Here is a 19,737-nt window from a genome sequence, read left to right as displayed (position 1 = left end):
GTATTATGATGTTGGCAGTTTTATTCTCAGTCTCTTTCCTAATGATTCCTAGCATGGAATTTAGCTTTTTTCACAACTGCAGCTCACTGGCTTGACATCTCCATCAAGCCACCCAGTACAATCCCATGGCCCCATTCTCAGTCAGCCACCCTCTGTTCAGACCCCATATGTGAAATTAAGATCCGGTCCCCCCAGTTTTATATCTCTTGCTTGCCAATTTCCACCTCAGTTAGAGGAAGGCCCATATCTCAGTGGTACAGCATTTCCAATCTGGAATTTCCAGGTAGGTCTGGGGGACACAACTATCTAAAACTTTGCAAAGCCATTGCCAGGCCTGTCACGGTGCTGATAAGCTAGATGGGCCTGTGGTCTGATTCATTATGAGGTAGTGACCCATGTTGCACTCTCTGGAACTAACTTTACCATACAATATTCACAAACCTCTTTCTTGCCTTGCTACGCAAGGAGGACTGTAATCATCACAGCTGCTTAATTAGAAAAAGTCTTTCTGCCTCTGCAGTCTTGTACTTATTTATGTTTACCTTTATATCTTGCCTTTCTTCCAAGGAACTGAAGCTGGCACACATAGTTCTTCCCTGTCCCCATTTTCTCATCACAACAAGGCTGTGAGGTGTCTTAGGCTGAGAGATGAAGACTGGCCCATGGATCACCCAGTGAGCTTCTTGGCTGCGTAGGAATTTGAACCCTGGTCCCACAGGGCCTTGTCCAACCCTGACACCACACTGGCTCTCATTTTATGGAGTTTCTATTAATTTAAGTCCTACAATTTGTGTGTTGTAAAAGACAATCTGTTGTCAGACGACAAAAAAAAAAAAAAAGAGGGGGACAGTTTTGTTTTGCTTTTTTAAGAAAAACTGGAAGCATTTTAGTCAAGCCAGTTGGAACTCTTATTTAAAGGCTCCCATGAAATGTCCCAATATTATCGCAAGAAATAGCTAATTGTGTCCCATAAAAAGGAGAATGATACAAGGCGTAGCATGGCACACTTAGCTGGTTTTATGACTCCTCCCATTGCAACACATAAGTGATATAGTAAAGAGTTAGCACTTGGATTATCAATTACTGATTGCCAGAAAAACAGAGTGGTTCACATCTTCTTTCCTGGAGAAGTAGTCACTTTCAAGGTTTATGTTCAATGATGAGGATCTCTGAGTCCGTCCTGGACATGGAAATGGCAAATTATACAGAAGTCTTAGATCCCAGTTATACTAGTCTGGAGTTTGAAACAATGCAAGTCTTGTATAATGGCAGTGGTGAGTTTGTATCTTCTCAGAGATGAAAACCTGAGTGTTTGAGTGAGCAAGAAAGAAAAAGAAATGAACATTATAAAAGGGTTTTACTCTTAATTGGGTAGCTAGGGTTTGCTTTTGAAAACTGAAATTTTGAAAATTATTTGTGACTCCACTTCATCTCAAAATGCATGTTAATAACATTATACCATCTTTATGGTACGGAAAATAAAATGGCAGTTCTGCATAATAAAGTAACTGAACAGGATTGTCATCGGTCAGTTAATCAAACAAAGAAAAATGTTCTTTCAAGCAGAGGAGGTTCTTTCTGTGTTTATTTTATTTACTGTAAGATGCATGAGTAACTATCTTTGGCAGTTTGGGAATGAGAAATATTTTTGTACATGATATTTTAAAATGACAGTTAAGATACAAATGTCCAGAGGGAAAAATAATGGGTCGCACAGAAAAAGTATATTGATGTCTATTTGCAGCTGATAAGTTTAATATACGGTAATATTTCCAGAGCGTTGATATGCAAACTGGACTGAGTTGTTAATCACAACAACTCTCTCCAAGCTAATGGTTAGCTGGGACAACTTTTAGCTATTTGGTTAAAGTCACTTTTTAACTTTGGCTGGGTAGAAATTGCTGACACAAAGAGTGCAATAAGAACTCGTGAATGGGATATGAAGCAAATACTATTTAACTTTTCATATAAAAGCAGATTAACATGTTTGGACATAATGGTTAAATCTTTTAGATCATGTTCCTTTTAAATAAATGTTCATCCTTTATACCTTGTATCAAGACACTTAAGACTTAAATAGTGCTAATTACATTTAAAGCTATATTCACACAGAGTTGATCTCTTGGTATTTACTGGTATTTATCAAGGTGAAAGGAACAAAACCATTTAATGAAAGAGAAATCTCCCCATACTTTTGAGAGTGTACAATCACTTTGCTTTATTTAAAATGTTAGCTTTTGCATTGGAATACCTGTAATATACATTGATGCTGTGGTTTAATAACAGAATAAGCAGAAGTGGAGCAATACTGGAAGCAAGAAATTTTGGGGAAATACCAGTCAACTGCCAATTTAAGTTTGATTATTTGTTTTCATAATTTTGATTTTTGAAGAGATAAATAAATTTTTCATGTAACTATTAATTTAAGGTTACCAGATTTTTTTCAATGAATCCGGGGACACTTTTCAACTTCAATGGATTTTGTATGGGGACTGATTTGTAAATCCGGGGACTGTCCCCGGGAAACGGGGACGTCTGGTAACCATATATTAATTCTGGGTAGAATTCTTTAGCCGTTGCAACCAGTAAGACTTCCTACATTCATCAAATGGTGGAATTTAATTGAACATAGCTTCTGATACCCCATTAACCTCGGCATGCTTCCTACTTCCTGTCCTTTAAAAAATATTCACAACAACATTATCCTCACAACATCGAAAGCAAACCCCAACATGCTTCCACTGAATTCTTTGAACAAAACCACAGCTGAATTACTTACAATTATGTAAGTGTCTTAATGTAGTGAAATTGTTGCATAAACATTTTTCTGATTGCAGAATATAAGAATGCTTTCCAATCGCAGAATTCCAGCAAGGTTTCCAACCCAGTATGTTCCATCAGTAAAAACATCTAACATCCAGCAGCTGAAATCGGCCCATCTGGTTGCTCCTTAACTGGATTAAGACTGCATACTTCCACCAAAGAAACAATGGGTCCTGTCACTTTAACCAGTGGCAGTCACCTGCCTCAGAAGGTTGAATCGAAACACAAATCCTAAACAGTGGTGCCAGATGCTGTCTAAGCTGATCAAACCTTTTTAGCAACAAGATCCTTGGCTTTGGGGGGAAAGCCCAAAAGCTTCACTATATAGCTTGATGCTAGGGCTATAAGTTTACATGCAGACGGTCCTAGGCTCACTCTACAGCATTTCTTGAGTATCTGAAACCATTGGCTCCTGCTCCCAGTAGGCGAGGGTGATTTGCCCAGTAATGTAGGAAGTGAGCATAGACAGTACTGAGCTTAATAAACCAATGACCGAACTGCATATAATACAGCTTCCCCTGTTTCTGTTTGTGTGGATGGATGCCCCTGGATATTACAGCTTTCTTTCAGGGAGTCAACCATGTTGCTGGCCACTGTCAAGTCATCTGAAGATTAATGCACAGTTAATGCATACCAGCCTCCGATAAAATGTTGCCTTATGGCATTGTCCCTCAATTATTTAAACTAACAAAGATATTTAAGTAGTTAGCTACACATGCAAAGCTGGGCAATTGTGTCAGTACTCCCAACTTCTATTACAAGCCATGGAGTTTAAACAAAAAGCATTCGTTGTCATGAGCTTCATAAATTCTGACAAGTGGGTTTGAAGGCATTCATTAGAATAACAATCAGGGGTAATTAGGCATGTTGTGTTTTCTGCAGTCCTGGGATGGTGAATGCTAATTAAAAGAGAAGGCCAGTAAGCCCCCACCCGGATGGTGTAACTTAGCCACATTGTTGTATTCCTCCCCTTCAAGGCTCTACATCGAACTCTACATCTTGTTCTTCCCTTTCCTCAGACAGTTGCTCAGCAGAGCCTCTCGGCATGAACAGTGCAGACAGTGGAATTGGTGGCCTTTGTGCAATATGCGGAGACAGAGCAACAGGCAAGCATTATGGCGCCTCCAGTTGCGATGGATGCAAGGGGTTCTTCCGACGCAGCATACGAAAGAATCATGTTTACACCTGCAGGTAGGAGAAATAACCCCATCTCAGAGGTACATCATGCAGTATTTATTTATTTGAACCTTTACTATCCACTCTTTATAAAACCAGGAGGGGTTCCAGAATCCAATATACAGTGGTACCTCGGGTTACAGACCCTTCAGGTTACAGACGCTTCAGGCTACAGACTCCACTAACCCAGAAATAGTACCTGGGGTTAAGAACTTTGCTTCAGGTTGGGGGCCACTAGGGGGCGCATTGGAAGATGGCCGACAATACCATCTCTCCGACCCACACGGGGTAATTAAGAGGCTGTTATGGGAGTAGGCAGCCTCCCTTGTTGCCCCAAGGAAATGGGGAACACTGCCCTTGCCTGCTGTGCCCATAAATCAGCCCCTAATTCGAAAGAAGGGGGTGAGGGCCCTAGGCAGAATGCCCCCGTGTGGACATCGGCTCTCCTGGACACTGTCTCTGATCGCGCACTAGTTGCAGCAATTTGGAATAATTAATTACAAAAGAAGCAAATGCACATATTTCAAGTGAAGAAGGGGAGTGAAGTCTGCTAATTTAAGTGACCTCTGCGAAAGAAGACGACGGGCTGGAGAAACAGGAATATTTTACGATGAAGATACACCAAAGGCTGGGTATGTTGACAACGGGACAGAATGGGGGGGACGACCTTTTTTACTTTCCTTCTATGTGATTTACAAGAACCTCTCCTCATTAGAATCGTTGGTTGAACTGACCCAAGCAGGATGATTAAGGTCTGTGTGGAGATAAACTTTAACCAAAAGTATACTTTATAGAGATCGAGAAGCAATAAGAGCTTTTGGGAATGGCGCAGCAATTAATTCGGAGTCACCATCTTGCCAAAGGATTTATAGCCGGGAGGAAGAACGCACTTGTTTTCAGACTGCGTTCCTAGTGAATCTCCTCAGAGGTTTTGAGAAAGGAGGCAGATTGGTGAAGATTAATGACGCTAAGACTGTTTTGATGTATGGAAGTGATGTTATATGGAAAACGTCTGGATATGGCTACTGGATAAAAAAAATAATATCCACGCAGGATTACAAACTGTTCTAACCAGCTTGCGGAGACTATCAGAGGTCACAAAGAGAAAGGAAAAATATATGAAAATAACAACAAGAGATGTAGAAAAACAATAAGAAAGGACTGGATAGTACTGTGAACATCATAAGGTTAGATTTGTGGATATTAAAACAGCAGTAAGAAGCAAGAAGTTGATTGGATCCCCTTTGGAACTTGAAATATGGGTACCCCCAACAAAAATTTAAAATTCGGCTGTGTAATTTGGAATTTATGTAATTTGGTTTGATTTGATGTGATTGGTCGGTTAATAAAAAAATATTCTTAAAAAAAAGAACTTTGCTTCAGGTTGAGAACAGAAATCGTGCGGTGGCAGCAGGAGGCCCCATTAGCTAAAGTGGTGCTTCAGGTTAAGAACAGTTTCAGGTTAAGAACGGACCTCCGGAACGAATTAAGTTCTTAACCCGAGGTACCACTGTATTGAGATGACAGGTGTCATATTTAATGGGAAGTGATCATGCCTTATTTGGTAGAGCAGTCGCTTTCCATGAATAAGGCCCCTTGCATCTACAGTTCAAAAGATGCGGCTGCAGGCAGTGCGCAAGAGACCCCAGAGAGCCATTGCCAGTCAGAATGAACAATACTGAACTAGATGGGCAAATGGTCTGACCATGGTATTGGGTACATCCCGATGTTCCCTTACCACGACACAATGCCAAGACTAAGGGCCACTGTCACAGCTTACACAGCCCCCTCCACATTGGGGGAGCTGAAGGTCTGCATCAGGGTTCCTACTCTCAAGTGAAAAAAGGGGAAGATCAGGTTTCTTACTTGTGCAGTTTCTCATTGCAGAAGTTCAGACCCTGATGCATGGAGTGGTGATGTAAAGGCCAGGAAGTGATGTAAAGGCCGGGAAGTGACCTCCGCTTTTGGCAGGTGTGTTCTTCAACACACTGTTGACTCCATAATAATGCCTCAGTGGTGGATTTATACTGGACCATCCACTCACCATTCTGCTTTTTTGGTTGTCCTGTGGATGCTATCCAGATGTCACCACAGTATTGCCATCCTGTGCTATGGCTTAACAAAAGCATGCCAGAAAATAAACTGGAGTTTTTGTGGTATGAAAAGTTACAGGGTTTCAGTGGGAAGTTACGGGACATGCACTGATTGGAATTTAAGTGGCATGTCTACCCTGAAACTTTTGCAGGCACAACCACGCATAAAAATGGGATCACATACTGTATAACCATCCCAATACCACCCCGAGCACAGGTAATCATGAATGCACAATAAAAAGGACATCTGGCAGTTACAGGAGGTTTAAAGCTTGTTCAGATGAAAATATGTTTTTGAACAGCAAGGCAGAATGGGCAGTGGCAGATTTCATTAGCAAACAGCTCCACAGGATTGAACCCATTAAAGGTTTTACGTATAGGGAGTTGCTGTCTGCGAAATGATCTGTAGGTACCAAACTTTTGCCGAATGGGAACAGCCAAAGCAAGTTCAATCACATGATTTTCTTAACTGGGATGAGGGCATGTACAGGAACAGATCTGGATCCAAAAATCTAGAACTGAAGGTAGACAACGGTCTACCCCTGCAGGCAACTCTTCAGTCTGATTCCAGTCCTGGCAAGACTTGAGCCCCCTGGCTGTTCAGCTGCCCACTGCCACTTCTTAACAGCAAGATTCTGCTATGGGTCCTTTTAATCGTGTCTCTTGTCTCTTAATCTTTGCAATGCTCCGCTGTTTCAATGCAGAAGAGTTTCCTTGCAGAGTGGTACTTGGCACATTAAAGATGAAACTGTTTTCCTCAGCAGTCGTTTGCAATCCTCGACCAAACCATTTTCATTTGCAAATGGCAACAAATGTAGATTTTGATCATCAGATATGGCTTCACAAGCAGTGCAGTCTTGTGAGGTTCCTTCCTATCCTTGGCTCTATTTTGTCCCTCTATCTCTGTTCTTTCCCCCCTCAAGTCTGACTAGATCTGTGCTACGAGGTGCCCTCTGGCATTTCCTTTTATCCCCTTTTCGTTTCTCAGGAAGGCTGCCTAGGACTGTTGCCGAGGTTAAAAGGTACTCTCTCTCCTGCTTTTACCATCACTTGACTTATCGAGATCTTCAGTTATCTTGAGACTTTCGGATACAAAGACATCTCCGTATGTTAATATTGAAATCCAGGAGAACCTCAGCATTTATCAGTGTGTACTTGATTTCAGTCCTTACACCTGGAAAATAAAGCAATTTAACTTGCCTGATTGCATCAGTCCATTTTAAGCGCAGCAGCTCTAGCTAATTGCACCACCACAGCTAAAATGATGGTTTAACCTAGACAAACAGCCAAAAACTATTTCTCTGGCTCGGGCATCCTCCTGCCTTGCCCCATAATTACTTGAAAGCTTGAAAGCCCTGCACTCTCCCTCCCAAGACAAATGTGTTATAGGGTGTCCCATCGCTTCAGGGGAAGAAAACCTTCCTAGGTGTGCCAGTGCATCTAAGCCGGGGATATCACCTCGTTTTGACATGGGTATCACTTGCAGAGTTTGTTTTTAAATTTGGTTAAGGCCCTCTTTCCTATGGATCCAGTGGATCCATGGGAAAAGTCAATCAGTGGTGGGTAGAGCTAGAGACCATACAGATGCAGTACTATGATACCATTTTAAACAGTCAGTTCTTCCCCCATAGGATTCTGGGATCTGTAGTTTGAAGGGTGCCAAGAGCTGTTAGGAGACCCCTATACTCCTCACAGATCTACAATTCTTAGAGTGGTTCAACAAACAATCCTTCTTCACAGGGAACTCTGACAATTGTAGGTCTGTCAGGGGAATAGCTGTCCCCTAGCAACTCTCAGCACCCCTAACAAACTACAGCTCCCACAATTCTTTGAGAGAAGCCATGACCATTTAATATTGTATCATAGCACTTTCAGTGTATGGTGAATGTGGCCAGAGTCAATAGCAGGGTTAGAATTGCTTTATTGCATGGTGTCCCACCCCATTCTTTCTCTTCTTCTCTACCTCTGCTCACTCACACAGACACACAAGTGCACATACACTCACACATGAAGCAGAAGCAGTTCTCAGAGGGGCAGCCTGGATAGCAAGAGTGAGCACACAATGTCTGAAGAGCTGAGTGATTGTTCGTGAAATTTGGCCTAGGGCCACATATGGCCATTGGGCTGCACTCAGTTATAAAAGGTAGCTTGGTAAAATAGAACCAGTGTGGTGTAGTGGTTAGAGTACTGGAGTAGGACTTGGGAGACCAGGGTTCAAATCTTCACTCAGCCATGAAGGCTGAGTAACCTTGGACCAGTCACCATCTCTTAGCCTAAGCTAATGCATTATAAATGTAGAAGTACATTGGGATAGCTCAGTTGCTAAGAACATGAGACTTTTAATTTCAGCGTTGTCGGTTTGAGCCCCACATTGGGTGAAAGATTCCTGCATTGCAAGGGGTTGGACTAGATGACCCTCACGGTCATTTCCAACCCTACGATTGTATGATTTCATCAGTATCAAAGGCTATAGCCAGGCTCATTCCAGTAGCTTCCATGAACAAAGGCAGTCTACCTTTGAATTCCAGATGTCAGGGACAAGAAACAGCAGAAAGTTGTTTCCTTCAAGCCTTGCCTGAATGCTTTCTACAATATCTGGGGGCCCCCTTGGAAATCACGTGACAGAGCAGACAAATCTTTGCTCTGATCTTACAGTGCTTTTCTTTCATTTCCTATTCCTGACCATTTGCCCCAGCAGGATTGGATCAAGGTGTAAGAAAATTAATCCTAAACATTCACGAGACTGGGAGCAAAATTTATATGCCTTGCGTTCACAAGATGATGAATAACCTAATGGGATTTTACTTGCCCATCACAAGGAATTATTCCGTAGAAGAATGGCAAAGAGAAATGTTTCAAGGCTGATTAAAGAAAAAATACCACTGAAGGTTGATAGTTGGAGACATTGTTTTGACAGTGCCCATTAATTGTTTCAGCCGTGCTAATCAGGACCCTCCTTTACTTGCACTCTAATATATTTACCCTCGATTCTGTCCAACAGATTTAGCCGGCAATGTACTGTTGATAAGGACAAGAGAAATCAATGCAGATACTGTCGTTTAAGAAAGTGTTTTCGCGCTGGGATGAAGAAGGAAGGTAACTTTTTTTTAACCTCCTGTTCAGAGGAAAACACTTCATATCAATTAGCAGGAAACAAAATCTATAAGCAAATACCTAATGAATATATATTGGTTGTGCCTACAAAAGAAGGAGATTTTTATAGCAGTCGAAATATGTTTTCAATAAGAAGTCAACTTGCTATGTAATTTTTGGTTAATGCTAAGATTTGACACATGGGTCATTTGAAAACAAAACAAAGCATGCTTTCCTCTAGTTTTGCATGCTACGAGATATTCTTTGTTTTAGTTGAAGTTGATAAAAAAAAATTTACTCTTCTCAAGTCATTGTGGCCTCATGGACAAAGTGGTGGATTTAGGCAGGTAAGATCTGAGTTCACACTGGCTCAGCTGTAGTTGGGTGACCTTTCATACACTCTTGTCCTCATATCTTCATCTGTAAAATTGTAATAGTAATAGGAAACATAGGTTTGTTGTGAGGCCTCTCATATTATCAATACTATTCCCAATTTATTGCAAGCTACCTTGTGCATCCAGTTCTTTAGAAATGGGACAGGAAAAAAAGAACCATTGACATAGAACCATTGATGGTTCTATACAGACCTCATTTCTATGCAGAAGGATGTTTAAAAGCAGACTCATGAGTTCTCCTATATTTTAGCATGCCTGGAAGTAGGCATAGATAAACTATGGAATTCACCCCAGAAGTAGTGGTGGCTGCTGGATGACTTTAAAAGATTCGACAAATTCATGGAAGATAAGAATGTTGATGGATACTAGCCACCATGGCTGCACTTTGCCTCCATGGTCAGAAGCAGTATTCTTCTAAATTCCAGTTGTAGGAAACTGCAGGAGGGGAAATTGCTGTTGTGCTCAAGTCTTGCTCGCTGGCTTCCAATGGGCATCTAGTTGACCACTGCGAAAACAGGATGCTGGAGTCAGTCGGCCACTGGCTTGGTCCAGCAGGGCTATTCCTTTGTTCTTATGTTTCCTGCATGGAAAGATAAAAATGGAATTTTTAAAAAGTGGGGTTCAACATTCCATACGCTGCTGTTCCACAGAGGATGCTTTTCATTTTTTCTTCTTTAAAAATTGTTTTTGGGATGGAGACATGTGACTCCCAGTGTCCACTGCTCTTTGTCTACAAGGGGAGCTTTTAGCCCTCAGCATGTGTTGAATTCAATATCATTTTGGATAGACTGAAGGAGCTTCGTTGGAAGGCAGCTTATATAGTCACACTGAACAAACAGACAAATCCCATCGGTTCTGAATTCCAGGTGAAAACATTGTATGGTGGTTGATTTTTAAGTCAAAAGGAGGTGGTAATGCTGAAAATCCCAAGGGATGAGGGATAATAATGCCAAGCTTGATTCTCCTTTGCAACTGGCATATTCAAAGTAGAAGTTAAATTTCAGGCTTCTTGCAATGTTGTTTTGTTTTGCCCTCTGTGGGTGTGTGACAGACAGACAGAAATTGCTTAGTGCTTCCTTGGAAAAGACCCTTCTCTTGCTGTAGAAGACTTACACGCAGCTATACTTGTAATTTCAGAAAGGTACTCCCCAAAATTCTGAAGTGCATCCCTTTGAAAACAGAAACATGACATATTAAATCACATCAATAAGATTTGCTTAGCATCAAAGAACTGCAATTTAAGCTAAGGCTGCACTTCTGTACCCACCTACTTGAGAGTAAGCCCATTGAGCAGCCAGGGCAATCCAGAGCCTGATTGGGCAGAGGTGGAGAGAGATGGAGCTATGGAACCACTTCCATATCTGCAGACTTGTTTCTCATGTCAGCCAAGGCACAAGGATGGGAGCAGACATTTGGACCAAGATTGGGCTTGCTGCCATCAAGGAGCAGGAACAGCTCAGGATCCTGTGGCTCCCAGACCAGCTCAGTCTCCATCCATTTGGAGACTTTCCACAAGCTACCAGTAAGGACTGACACTGGTTCAATTCTTTGGGTGGAGGGACACTAATCCAACCCCTGGTCCAGCACAAAAGTGGTTTGGGTTGGCACCATAAAACCTCAGTCATAGTATTTGCTTACTAGTTTTATCACTGTTCTTTATATGTAGATATGACTTTGTAAAATCCAAGACTTTTTAAGTTTGTAGAAAGTCTTGCATATATTTGGCAGGGCTTTCCACTTCTCCCACCATTGCAGCCCTCAAATGAAAGTTAGTTTCAACCTCTCCCAGCTTATAAAGGATCACGAGAGCTTAGGAACAAAATTATCTGGGCACTAGGAGCTGTGCCAGTGTTCCTCCATTATTGCCTTTGTGTTCTTCCTTGAGTCCTCCAAGCTAAGGAATACCATTTCATTCTATTTTCCTCATAGGCTTATTACATTTTTTTAAACAAAAAACAAAACAAAAAAAAAGGCTTTTCAAACCGACTAGTAACAAACTTTGAAGTTGAATTATGTGCAGGCAAAACATTTATTTCTGAAAAACTTCTCATTCTTTTTTTAAAAAAATGGTTTGTAATGCATTCCCACCATTTATTCAGGGTGATCAAAGTAGTTAGATGCCAGTCCTCTGGTATAATTTTATATTTAAAGCATAACTACATTTTGTTGTTGAGGTGCTGAGTTAAGAAATGAAAAAAGATAGCTTTTCTCCAGTTAAAAAAGACTGGAGCATCATTCTTGATTCACGTCTACGTGACCATTTATCACTTAGTGTTTATCACTGTACGACATTTCTTATTATGACCTTAATAAAAGGCCCATCATGAATGTCCTTGGCTAAGAATCTAGTGCGCCTTCACTATAAAGCGTGTTCATTCTTCATATAAACTGCAGAACACTATATAGTGCACTGAGCACATTTTTATTGAAGCATTGGTGCTGCCTTCTCAACTTCTCTGATGCAGATTGCTTCCTTAAAAATAACAAACGGATCACTGGAAATACAACTGATGCTTTTATAAAAGGTTATGAGGTTCTGTGTGGAATGGAGAAATACGTTGATCACAACTCTGTTTTCCTCTCCTTGATATGACCTTGGATATAAAATAGGTTCAGCAAAGCTGATGGGTAGCCTTATTTATCTCTTTCATTTTTGCATTAAAAGGGACACCTTGTTCCAACACAAGCTTTGTGTTCCACCATGCCATTCTCTTTCGAAAGGCTAGTATGCTATTATTTTTGCTCCATACTATCTGCTCCAAACCCAAATACTAGCATCTCTCAATGCTACATCCTTAAAAATGAACTCTGACTGGAAGACAGTTGTTTTTGAAAGCTGAAAGTGGTTTTAGAGAAGTTTCACATTAGGGATGGAGTTGTGTTATTTTTTAATCCACTTTTTAAAGCAAACTTCCCTAAGTCACTAGTCCCGATATTCAGATTGAAACATAGCTATCAGTGTGATTGCTTATCCTCCCCCAAAAAATCCATCAGCTACTTCAGCAGTTCAAAAGCTTTGTAAAGAAAAAAGAATGCTGGGGCAAAGAAGGAAAGGTTCAGACCTATCTCTAAAAGTTATGAGACTTTTTTGACTTCAAAATTTCTAAAGTTGAAATGGTGTTCTTTGTAAACAGAAATTATTTTAGGACCGTTTCTTATAATGCTTATATAAAATGTTATAAAAATGTTTGCCATTGCTCTTCCATGAATTTCTGCAATAATGTCATGACCAACTTTGGACATCATTGGTTCGTACAGTTTCTTAATAACACTTTGACTGCATACAAATCATAACGAGGTAGGACTTTTGGCTTATCCTACAATGTTTCTCAAACTTGGGTCTCTAGCTGCTGTTGAACTACAACTCCCACCATCCTTTGCTAGCAGGTCAGGAATGATGGGAGTTGCAGTCCAACAACAGCTGGAGATCCAAATTTGAGAAACACTGTAACATGTCGCAAACAAACAAACTGTCTGACTGCTCTAGCATTGCCCCTCCCCTGGCATGAGCAAGATAGACAAATCACAAACCTTTGACTTCCCATTACATCTAGATCAAGGAACATGATTTGTCGCTCATCAAGAAGCCACAATTGCTAGCCAGCCTCAAGCCATGGTTTATTGTTGGTTTGCTGCTTCTTTTAACTGGCTTATGTTGGCTTGCAGATTGTGTTAGGGAGAAGCAAACCACAATCCTGCATTTGTACATAATGGCAAACCAAGGCTTCTAGGTTTCTTCCTCCTACTCTTGCCAGGGGCGGAAAAAAAGAAGGTGCGATTAGGCAGCACCCTTCTCATTCCTGGTAAACCACGATAAGCTGGAAACTCTCGCTTATAGTGATATGTAAACGCTACCTTTGAAAAGCTGCTCAGTAGCATGGCTACATGCAAACCAATGTGCAATTTTGTTTCCTTTCCCAGCTGTGCAAAATGAACGGGACAGGATAAGTACAAGACGAAGTGCATCTGATGGCAGCAACATTCCTTCTATTAATATGTTGGCCCAGGCTGAGTTGCTTTCTCACCAGGTACAGCAATCCACCATCATGGCCTATAGGATCCCCGTGACCTTTAAAATGTTCTCTGTTTTATACATGCACCTATCCTTTTGCATTTGCAATACAGAAATGAGAAGGGAAGATTTTCTCTAGAAAATTATAATCTGAATCAGCTTCTTTTGCAATAAGCTTTATACATCTTTCACTTTCAAAATACTTAGCTGCCTGATTCGGGTAGAGCCATTAGCCCTATTGGGTGCGATTTGTAAGCTATCTGAAGAAATGTTTCACTGACCACTTGGAATACTCCTGTTGAAGTTAGTGAAATATCAGGGGCTGAATGCCTAATTCTAAAGGTCTACTTTTTTCTGTAACAGTGAAAACAGAGCTTGGTTTGTGGGGTGCTAAGGGAAGGAGGTATAGTGTTGGTTTTTGACACTCAGTAGGAATATTCTTATGACCAACATTATTTCTGTGATTAAGTTGTTTTAAACTGTTTTTAATGTAGTATTTTAATTGTTTGTAACCTGCCCTGTGACCTTATGGTGAAGAGTGAGTAAACAACAACCAAGAAACCATACAGAACAACTTCTAACTGTTTATATAATTCAGATCCTGCTTGTCTTTGATGCCAGATGTTCCTCATCTGAACCGCCATTTTTTCATCCTTTTCTCTTAAGGTTTAGCAAAGATTGTTCCTCTTTTCCTTTGCCTGATATTCAGAAACCCCATTACTTTTGGCTCCCACCTTTGCTTTCTCCTCCTATAACTCCTTGACTTTGTAGTGTGGATGCAGAAGTGACTGTCATGAAATGAAAAGTCCAACAGTACAATCCTATGCATGTTGGTCCCATAAAGCTCAAAGTTCAGGCAATTGCGTAGTGTAGGACTACATCCCACATCTCTCTCACCATGCATATGAACATGATATACTCATCATTTGGTGTATATATGGGCTAGTATATACTCACTATAAACCTATTTTCTGATGGTATGGGGGGTTATAATGGGTGACTGTAGGCAGACAAAACTTTATTATAAAGACTGCTGTAATAATGTGAGTTCATAATTTCTCTCCACTATAACCAGCTCCCTGTTTCAAGCCCCTGTGCTGGTACTGACATCAGCGTTAAGAAAATTGCTGGCATTAGTGAAGTATGTGAATCTATGAGACAGCAGCTCCTGGTGCTTGTAGAATGGGCAAAATACATTCCAGCTTTTTGCGAACTACGGCTGGATGATCAGGTATGGGATAATGAGCTGAGAAGCCACAATAATGGTTCCGTGTTGAAGGCTCTCTTTTCACAGAAGACACTTCTAGGATGTTAACATCAAGGGAAGTATATATCATGGGGGAGCTGGTTCTGGCATATACACAGTTAGATTCAAGAGAGTGGGTAGGCTTGGGTCCAGAGAAGATCATGCCACACAGGAGAAGCCAAGCAAACAAGCCCAGGTGCAAACAAATCCACAGTAAGCAACTGAGATCTAAGAAAAAAGAGGGGAAAGAATCAGGAAAAATCTACCTTTTATGAGACACAGTCAAGTTACTCTATAAGAAAAAAATGCCCAAAGGCCTTTTCCTACCTGCTTTCAACAGGGGTATTGGGAGGTGGTGGGCAATTCTTGTTCGGCCTCCACTAATCTGGTGCCTTCCACATGTTTTGGACTACAACTCCCATCAGCCTAACCAGCACAGGACTATTGTCCAAAACACCTAAGAGAGCACCATGTTAGTTGCTCTAGGAACAGCTGAGGGACTGAGTCTCAAGGCCTGATTTTCAGGACGTCATCAGGTATTGCACATATTCAGAAACTGGAAACAAAGCCAAAACAGAGCATCTGCTTATCCAAATAGACAAACTTCCATTGTATTTCCAAAGTGGAAACCTCTTGTCTTCAAGAGGGAGGGAGGGTGTCTTCACATAGTGTCAACAGTTAGTATAGGTGATTCATCTTATTCCACTTGCTTTATTTTTGAAGTTACCATTGTTCTATGCACATTATTTTTCCCAAGGTTGCCCTGTTAAGAGCACATGCTGGAGAACACCTTTTGCTTGGAGCAGCAAAACGCTCTATGCTTTACAAAGACATTATTCTTTTAGGTAAGTTTATCTTTATTTTACTTTTTACAACACAGTCCTGGGCATATTTACTGTCTCACTGAGCCTGATTCAACTAAGTAGGTGTGCTAGCGGGAGCTGGCTCATGAGTCCTGCTAGGACAGTGGGACATTCCCCATCCTCCTCCAGCCCAAATTGACTCAAATGTGGTATAGAGAAACACTCCCCCCCCCACAGGTGGAGGAGATGGGAGATTATTCCATCAGGCTTGCTGAAATATGTTGATGGAGTGACTGGAAGAGCTTGGATCCTTTTCATGGTGTTATTGGGGGTTTACTCTTAGTAATTGTACATAGGATCATCACCTAAGACACATCATGCTCTAACTAGGGATGAGTGAATCTGCCAGTTTTGGTTTCTCAAAGTTTCTCCTTTTCCCAATTTTCAGTTCTCAACATTTCCACACCAGTAAGCAACTTTTAAAAAATAAAGTCATCAGAATTTAGCACAAATTGCAAGGGATGGCACTGTTTCAGTTTCATGTTGATTCAGAAATTGTGAATTAAGGAGGTTTGCCTTGCCTTGTGAACTGAACTTCTCCCCATCCATAGCTCTGACCTTTCCAATTCATTATCCACAGCATTGTATCTGCTATTCAGGTTTGGAGAGAGGCTGATATGTTGATGACAAAAGCTTAAGGTGTGGCCATGCTGGCTGTTGCAAAGCCCAGTGCTATATAGCAGCATTAGTCAGTGGGGTGCCCTCCACATGTTCTCACCATCCTTGACTATTAGCCATGCTGGCTGGCCCTGATGGGCTCTATGTATTTAGCAACATATGGAGGGCACCATGTTAACTACCCTGGTATATGGGATTCATGGTAAGTATATTGGATTCAAAAAGCGAAGATTCGGCCACCCATCTGTCTTAAGATGAACCTTGAAGATTTTGCTCTCCTTCTTGGTGGATATATTATGATTATGATTTCTCTGCTGGCATATTATTCGTGGAAATAAATATTGCATGTGTGAAGAAAGGCCTTTTGTGAACACATTCATTTACATAAATGCACTATAGAAAATGGAAGCTGAATATGAATTTTAAGGCTACTTATGTTGTCAAAAGAGTTCTGGTTTTGTTTTTGCTTCTTTAGGTAATGATTTTGTAATCCATCGCAACAGTTCTGAAATTGAGATCAGCCGAGTAGCAAACAGGATACTGGATGAGATAATTCGACCATTTCAGGAGATCCAAATTGATGATAATGAATATGCTTGCTTAAAAGCAATTGTCTTCTTTGATCCAGGTATACTTCAGAATCACACACACACACACACACACACACACACACAAAATGTGATAGAGATAACATAGTCTTAGCTGAAAAGCTGAAGATTTTCCTATGCTAATGTTGACCTTGATGTGGTTCCTAATTTAACAAAATGTGTCTTTGTCAGCCTTCCCCAACCCAATGCTCTCCAATCTTTGGACTATGACTCCTATCATCCAACAACAGTTAAAAACAGAAAAAGTTCAAAATGACCATCAGTAAACCACTGTCAAAGGATATAGTCTTGATTGCCTACATAGGCCTGGCAGAATAGGATTTTTTAAAGCAGATGTTTAAAAGTTGGCACAGAAGGCACCATCATGATAGTAGAAAGATCTGCATAGGAACTAGTCCACGCCTCCTTCCTCTTGAAATGCCCTGCTGTGAGTATAGAGGTGGGTTTTTTCTACAGGCTACCACTGGTTGTAACTTCTGCCCATCTGTCATTGGGCTAGTTACATTGGGAAGCTCCAAGTTGGTGGAGGGACACCTCTGTTCCACCCCAAATCCCCTCCTGCATAGTATTTGGGGAATTTGGATTGGTCTGTGAGTCTTCTTTATCCCCAGGGCCCACATGGATAGTAACAATACCAATGATTCCTTGCTTTGGTGCTTCTTCCATATCCTTATGAAATATTTCTTTGTTCTTTGAAGATGCAAAAGGATTGAGTAACCCAATGAAGATCAGGAACACAAGGTTTCAAGTTCAGATCAATTTGGAGGACTACATCAATGATCGTCAGTACGACTCCAGGGGACGCTTTGGAGAACTCTTACTACTTCTGCCCACCCTTCAGAGCATCACCTGGCAAATGATTGAGCAAATTCAATTTGTGAAACTGTTTGGAATGGTTAAAATTGATAGTTTGCTTCAAGAAATGTTACTGGGAGGTAGGTGTGTCAGTAGGTTTTATTGGACTTCCTTGTGTTTAACTGTACAGTGGTACCTTGGTTCTCAAACGTAATCCGTTCTGGAAGTTTGTTCCAAAACCAAAGTGTTCAACAACCAAGGCGCAATTTCCCATAGAAAATAATGCAAAATCGATTAATCCATTCCAGACTTTAAAAAATAACCCCCAAAACAGCTTCCGGGTTTGCAGTGTTTGTGTTCCAAGTTGTTTGAGTACCAAGACATTTGAGAACCAAGGTACCACTGTACTCAGATGCACTTATATTAGTGCTGTACCCCTCCCCAAGATACATTTTCCTGCTACTTTTGGGTCTAGAATTATTTTTGCAAAACTTAGGGCTAAGGGGGTTTGACATTTATGTTATAACTTTATGTAAACAGATGTGGAGAACTTCAGGCCCTGGAACCAAATGCCCCCTTGTAGGCTTTTCTGTTTCTCCCTGCGGACACTTTCCAGGCCACACACCTGGACTGACCTGTTCTGTGCCCTATGAGAATGTCCCTCATAGGACACTCAGTAGGAACTAGCAGTCAAGGGGTAGTGGTACATCTCATCTTCCTCTGTTTCCATCCTGGCTTTGTTAATAAGTGAATTAAGGTCTTGCAGCTCCTCTAAGTGAGAGAAATGTATTTTATTTTGTAGAATCAATCAGCATGACACTCTTAATCTCAGGGTTGTGGGTTCAAGCCCTCTGTTGGGCAAAAGATCCCTGCATTGCAGTGGGTTGGTGTAGATGACCCTAACGGTCCATTTCAACTCTACAGTTCTCTGATTCTCTGTCCATTTGCATAGATAAACGCTTGGGTTTTCTCTTGCAGGTACGTCTAGTGATGCCACGAATCTCCACCAAGTTCATCCTCATCTAGCCCAAGATCCTCTCACTGGACAAACTCTGCTTATAAGTTCAGTGGCTGCTCCTGTACATGCAGAACCGATTTGTAAGTTTATTGTAAATATATCTCTTGAGTGTAACTTCTGTGGGTTATTTTTAATTCACTGCTTAATTGGTTATCAGTGCTTCACATCTTTTTCCCCCAACCTTAATTGTTTTCTACTAACAACATTTCAACAACCTGAGTTTAAAATTTAATTTCTTATATTGAGCAAATTTTTAGTGAAGGCTAGGCTGTAGCATTGCCAAATCTTCATCCAGAAATACTTTTTTGGGGGGGGGGGCAAAGAGTGGCTTTCAGAGGGCATGAAATGTTTTTCTGAACAAGTCTTTAAGACTACCTTTTTCACTGCTATTATTTGAAGAGGTTCACAGTATTCATTTTGTAGTTTGCTCCTTCTTCCGTATCATTTCTCCCTCTGGGCTTTCTTTTGATGTCATCTCAGCCAACTGCAGATCCTTCACCAAATATGATGATGCCACAATACCATGTAACCAATAAGATTAGATGTTTTAGGTTTTGGGGGTTTTTTTGTTTTGTTTTTACAATCAAGTGGTATATACATTTTACGAAGTAAATAAAAATTCATGAAATAAATGATTTGGCTACGTCAGAGTTTCCCAAACTTGGGTCTCCAGCTGTTTTTGGACTACAGTTCCCATCACCCCTGGCCACTGCTCCTGCTAGCTAGGAATGATGGGAATTGTAGTCCAAAAATAGCTGGAGACCCAAGTTTGGGAAACCCTGGGCTACATGATGATGGCACTGAGGACCAACAAGCCAGTGTCCTCACTCTAAACGGGTATAGGGAGGTGGTGGTGCCTCAGTCCAAATTGACTGTGGGGCTGAAGCTACTATGCTGCATTGAGAAGTCAGCATCCGCTGAAAGGCCTTGACAACTGGAAAACCCCTGCGGACATACCGTATTTTTTGCTCTATAAGACTCACTTTTTCCTTCCTAA

At 41.1% G+C, this 19,737-nt stretch overlaps 1 protein-coding gene and 1 long non-coding RNA gene across 5 annotated transcripts in view; one reads left to right on the top strand and one right to left on the bottom strand.

The window, feature by feature from the left end:
* LOC308481379 overlaps window positions 1-19,737 on the bottom strand; it is a 916,155-nt gene that overhangs the window by 499,333 nt on the left and 397,085 nt on the right. The window lies entirely within an intron of this gene.
* The window catches only part of HNF4G (hepatocyte nuclear factor 4 gamma), a 74,369-nt gene that overhangs the window by 43,702 nt on the left and 10,930 nt on the right, over window positions 1-19,737 (top strand). For 3 of the 4 annotated variants that reach the window (XM_081013523.1, XM_081013524.1, XM_081013525.1), the window contains exons 1-9: window positions 1,105-1,274; window positions 3,843-4,014; window positions 9,094-9,188; window positions 13,502-13,608; window positions 14,668-14,823; window positions 15,596-15,683; window positions 16,795-16,947; window positions 17,626-17,862; window positions 18,701-18,820. In XM_081013523.1, coding sequence (XP_080869649.1) covers window positions 1,157-1,274; window positions 3,843-4,014; window positions 9,094-9,188; window positions 13,502-13,608; window positions 14,668-14,823; window positions 15,596-15,683; window positions 16,795-16,947; window positions 17,626-17,862; window positions 18,701-18,820 — 1,246 coding nt within the window. In that variant the 5' untranslated portion in view covers window positions 1,105-1,156. Of the gene's footprint in view, window positions 1-1,104; window positions 1,275-3,842; window positions 4,015-9,093; window positions 9,189-13,501; window positions 13,609-14,667; window positions 14,824-15,595; window positions 15,684-16,794; window positions 16,948-17,625; window positions 17,863-18,700; window positions 18,821-19,737 lie in introns of those variants that run through there. The other variant, XM_081013526.1, reaches the window with a different exon arrangement.

Source organism: Podarcis pityusensis (genome assembly GCF_964106645.2).
Source record: "Podarcis pityusensis genome assembly, chromosome: 7".
Lineage (NCBI taxonomy): Eukaryota > Metazoa > Chordata > Lepidosauria > Squamata > Lacertidae > Podarcis > Podarcis pityusensis.
This window is presented reverse-complemented; position numbering and strand designations above follow the sequence as displayed.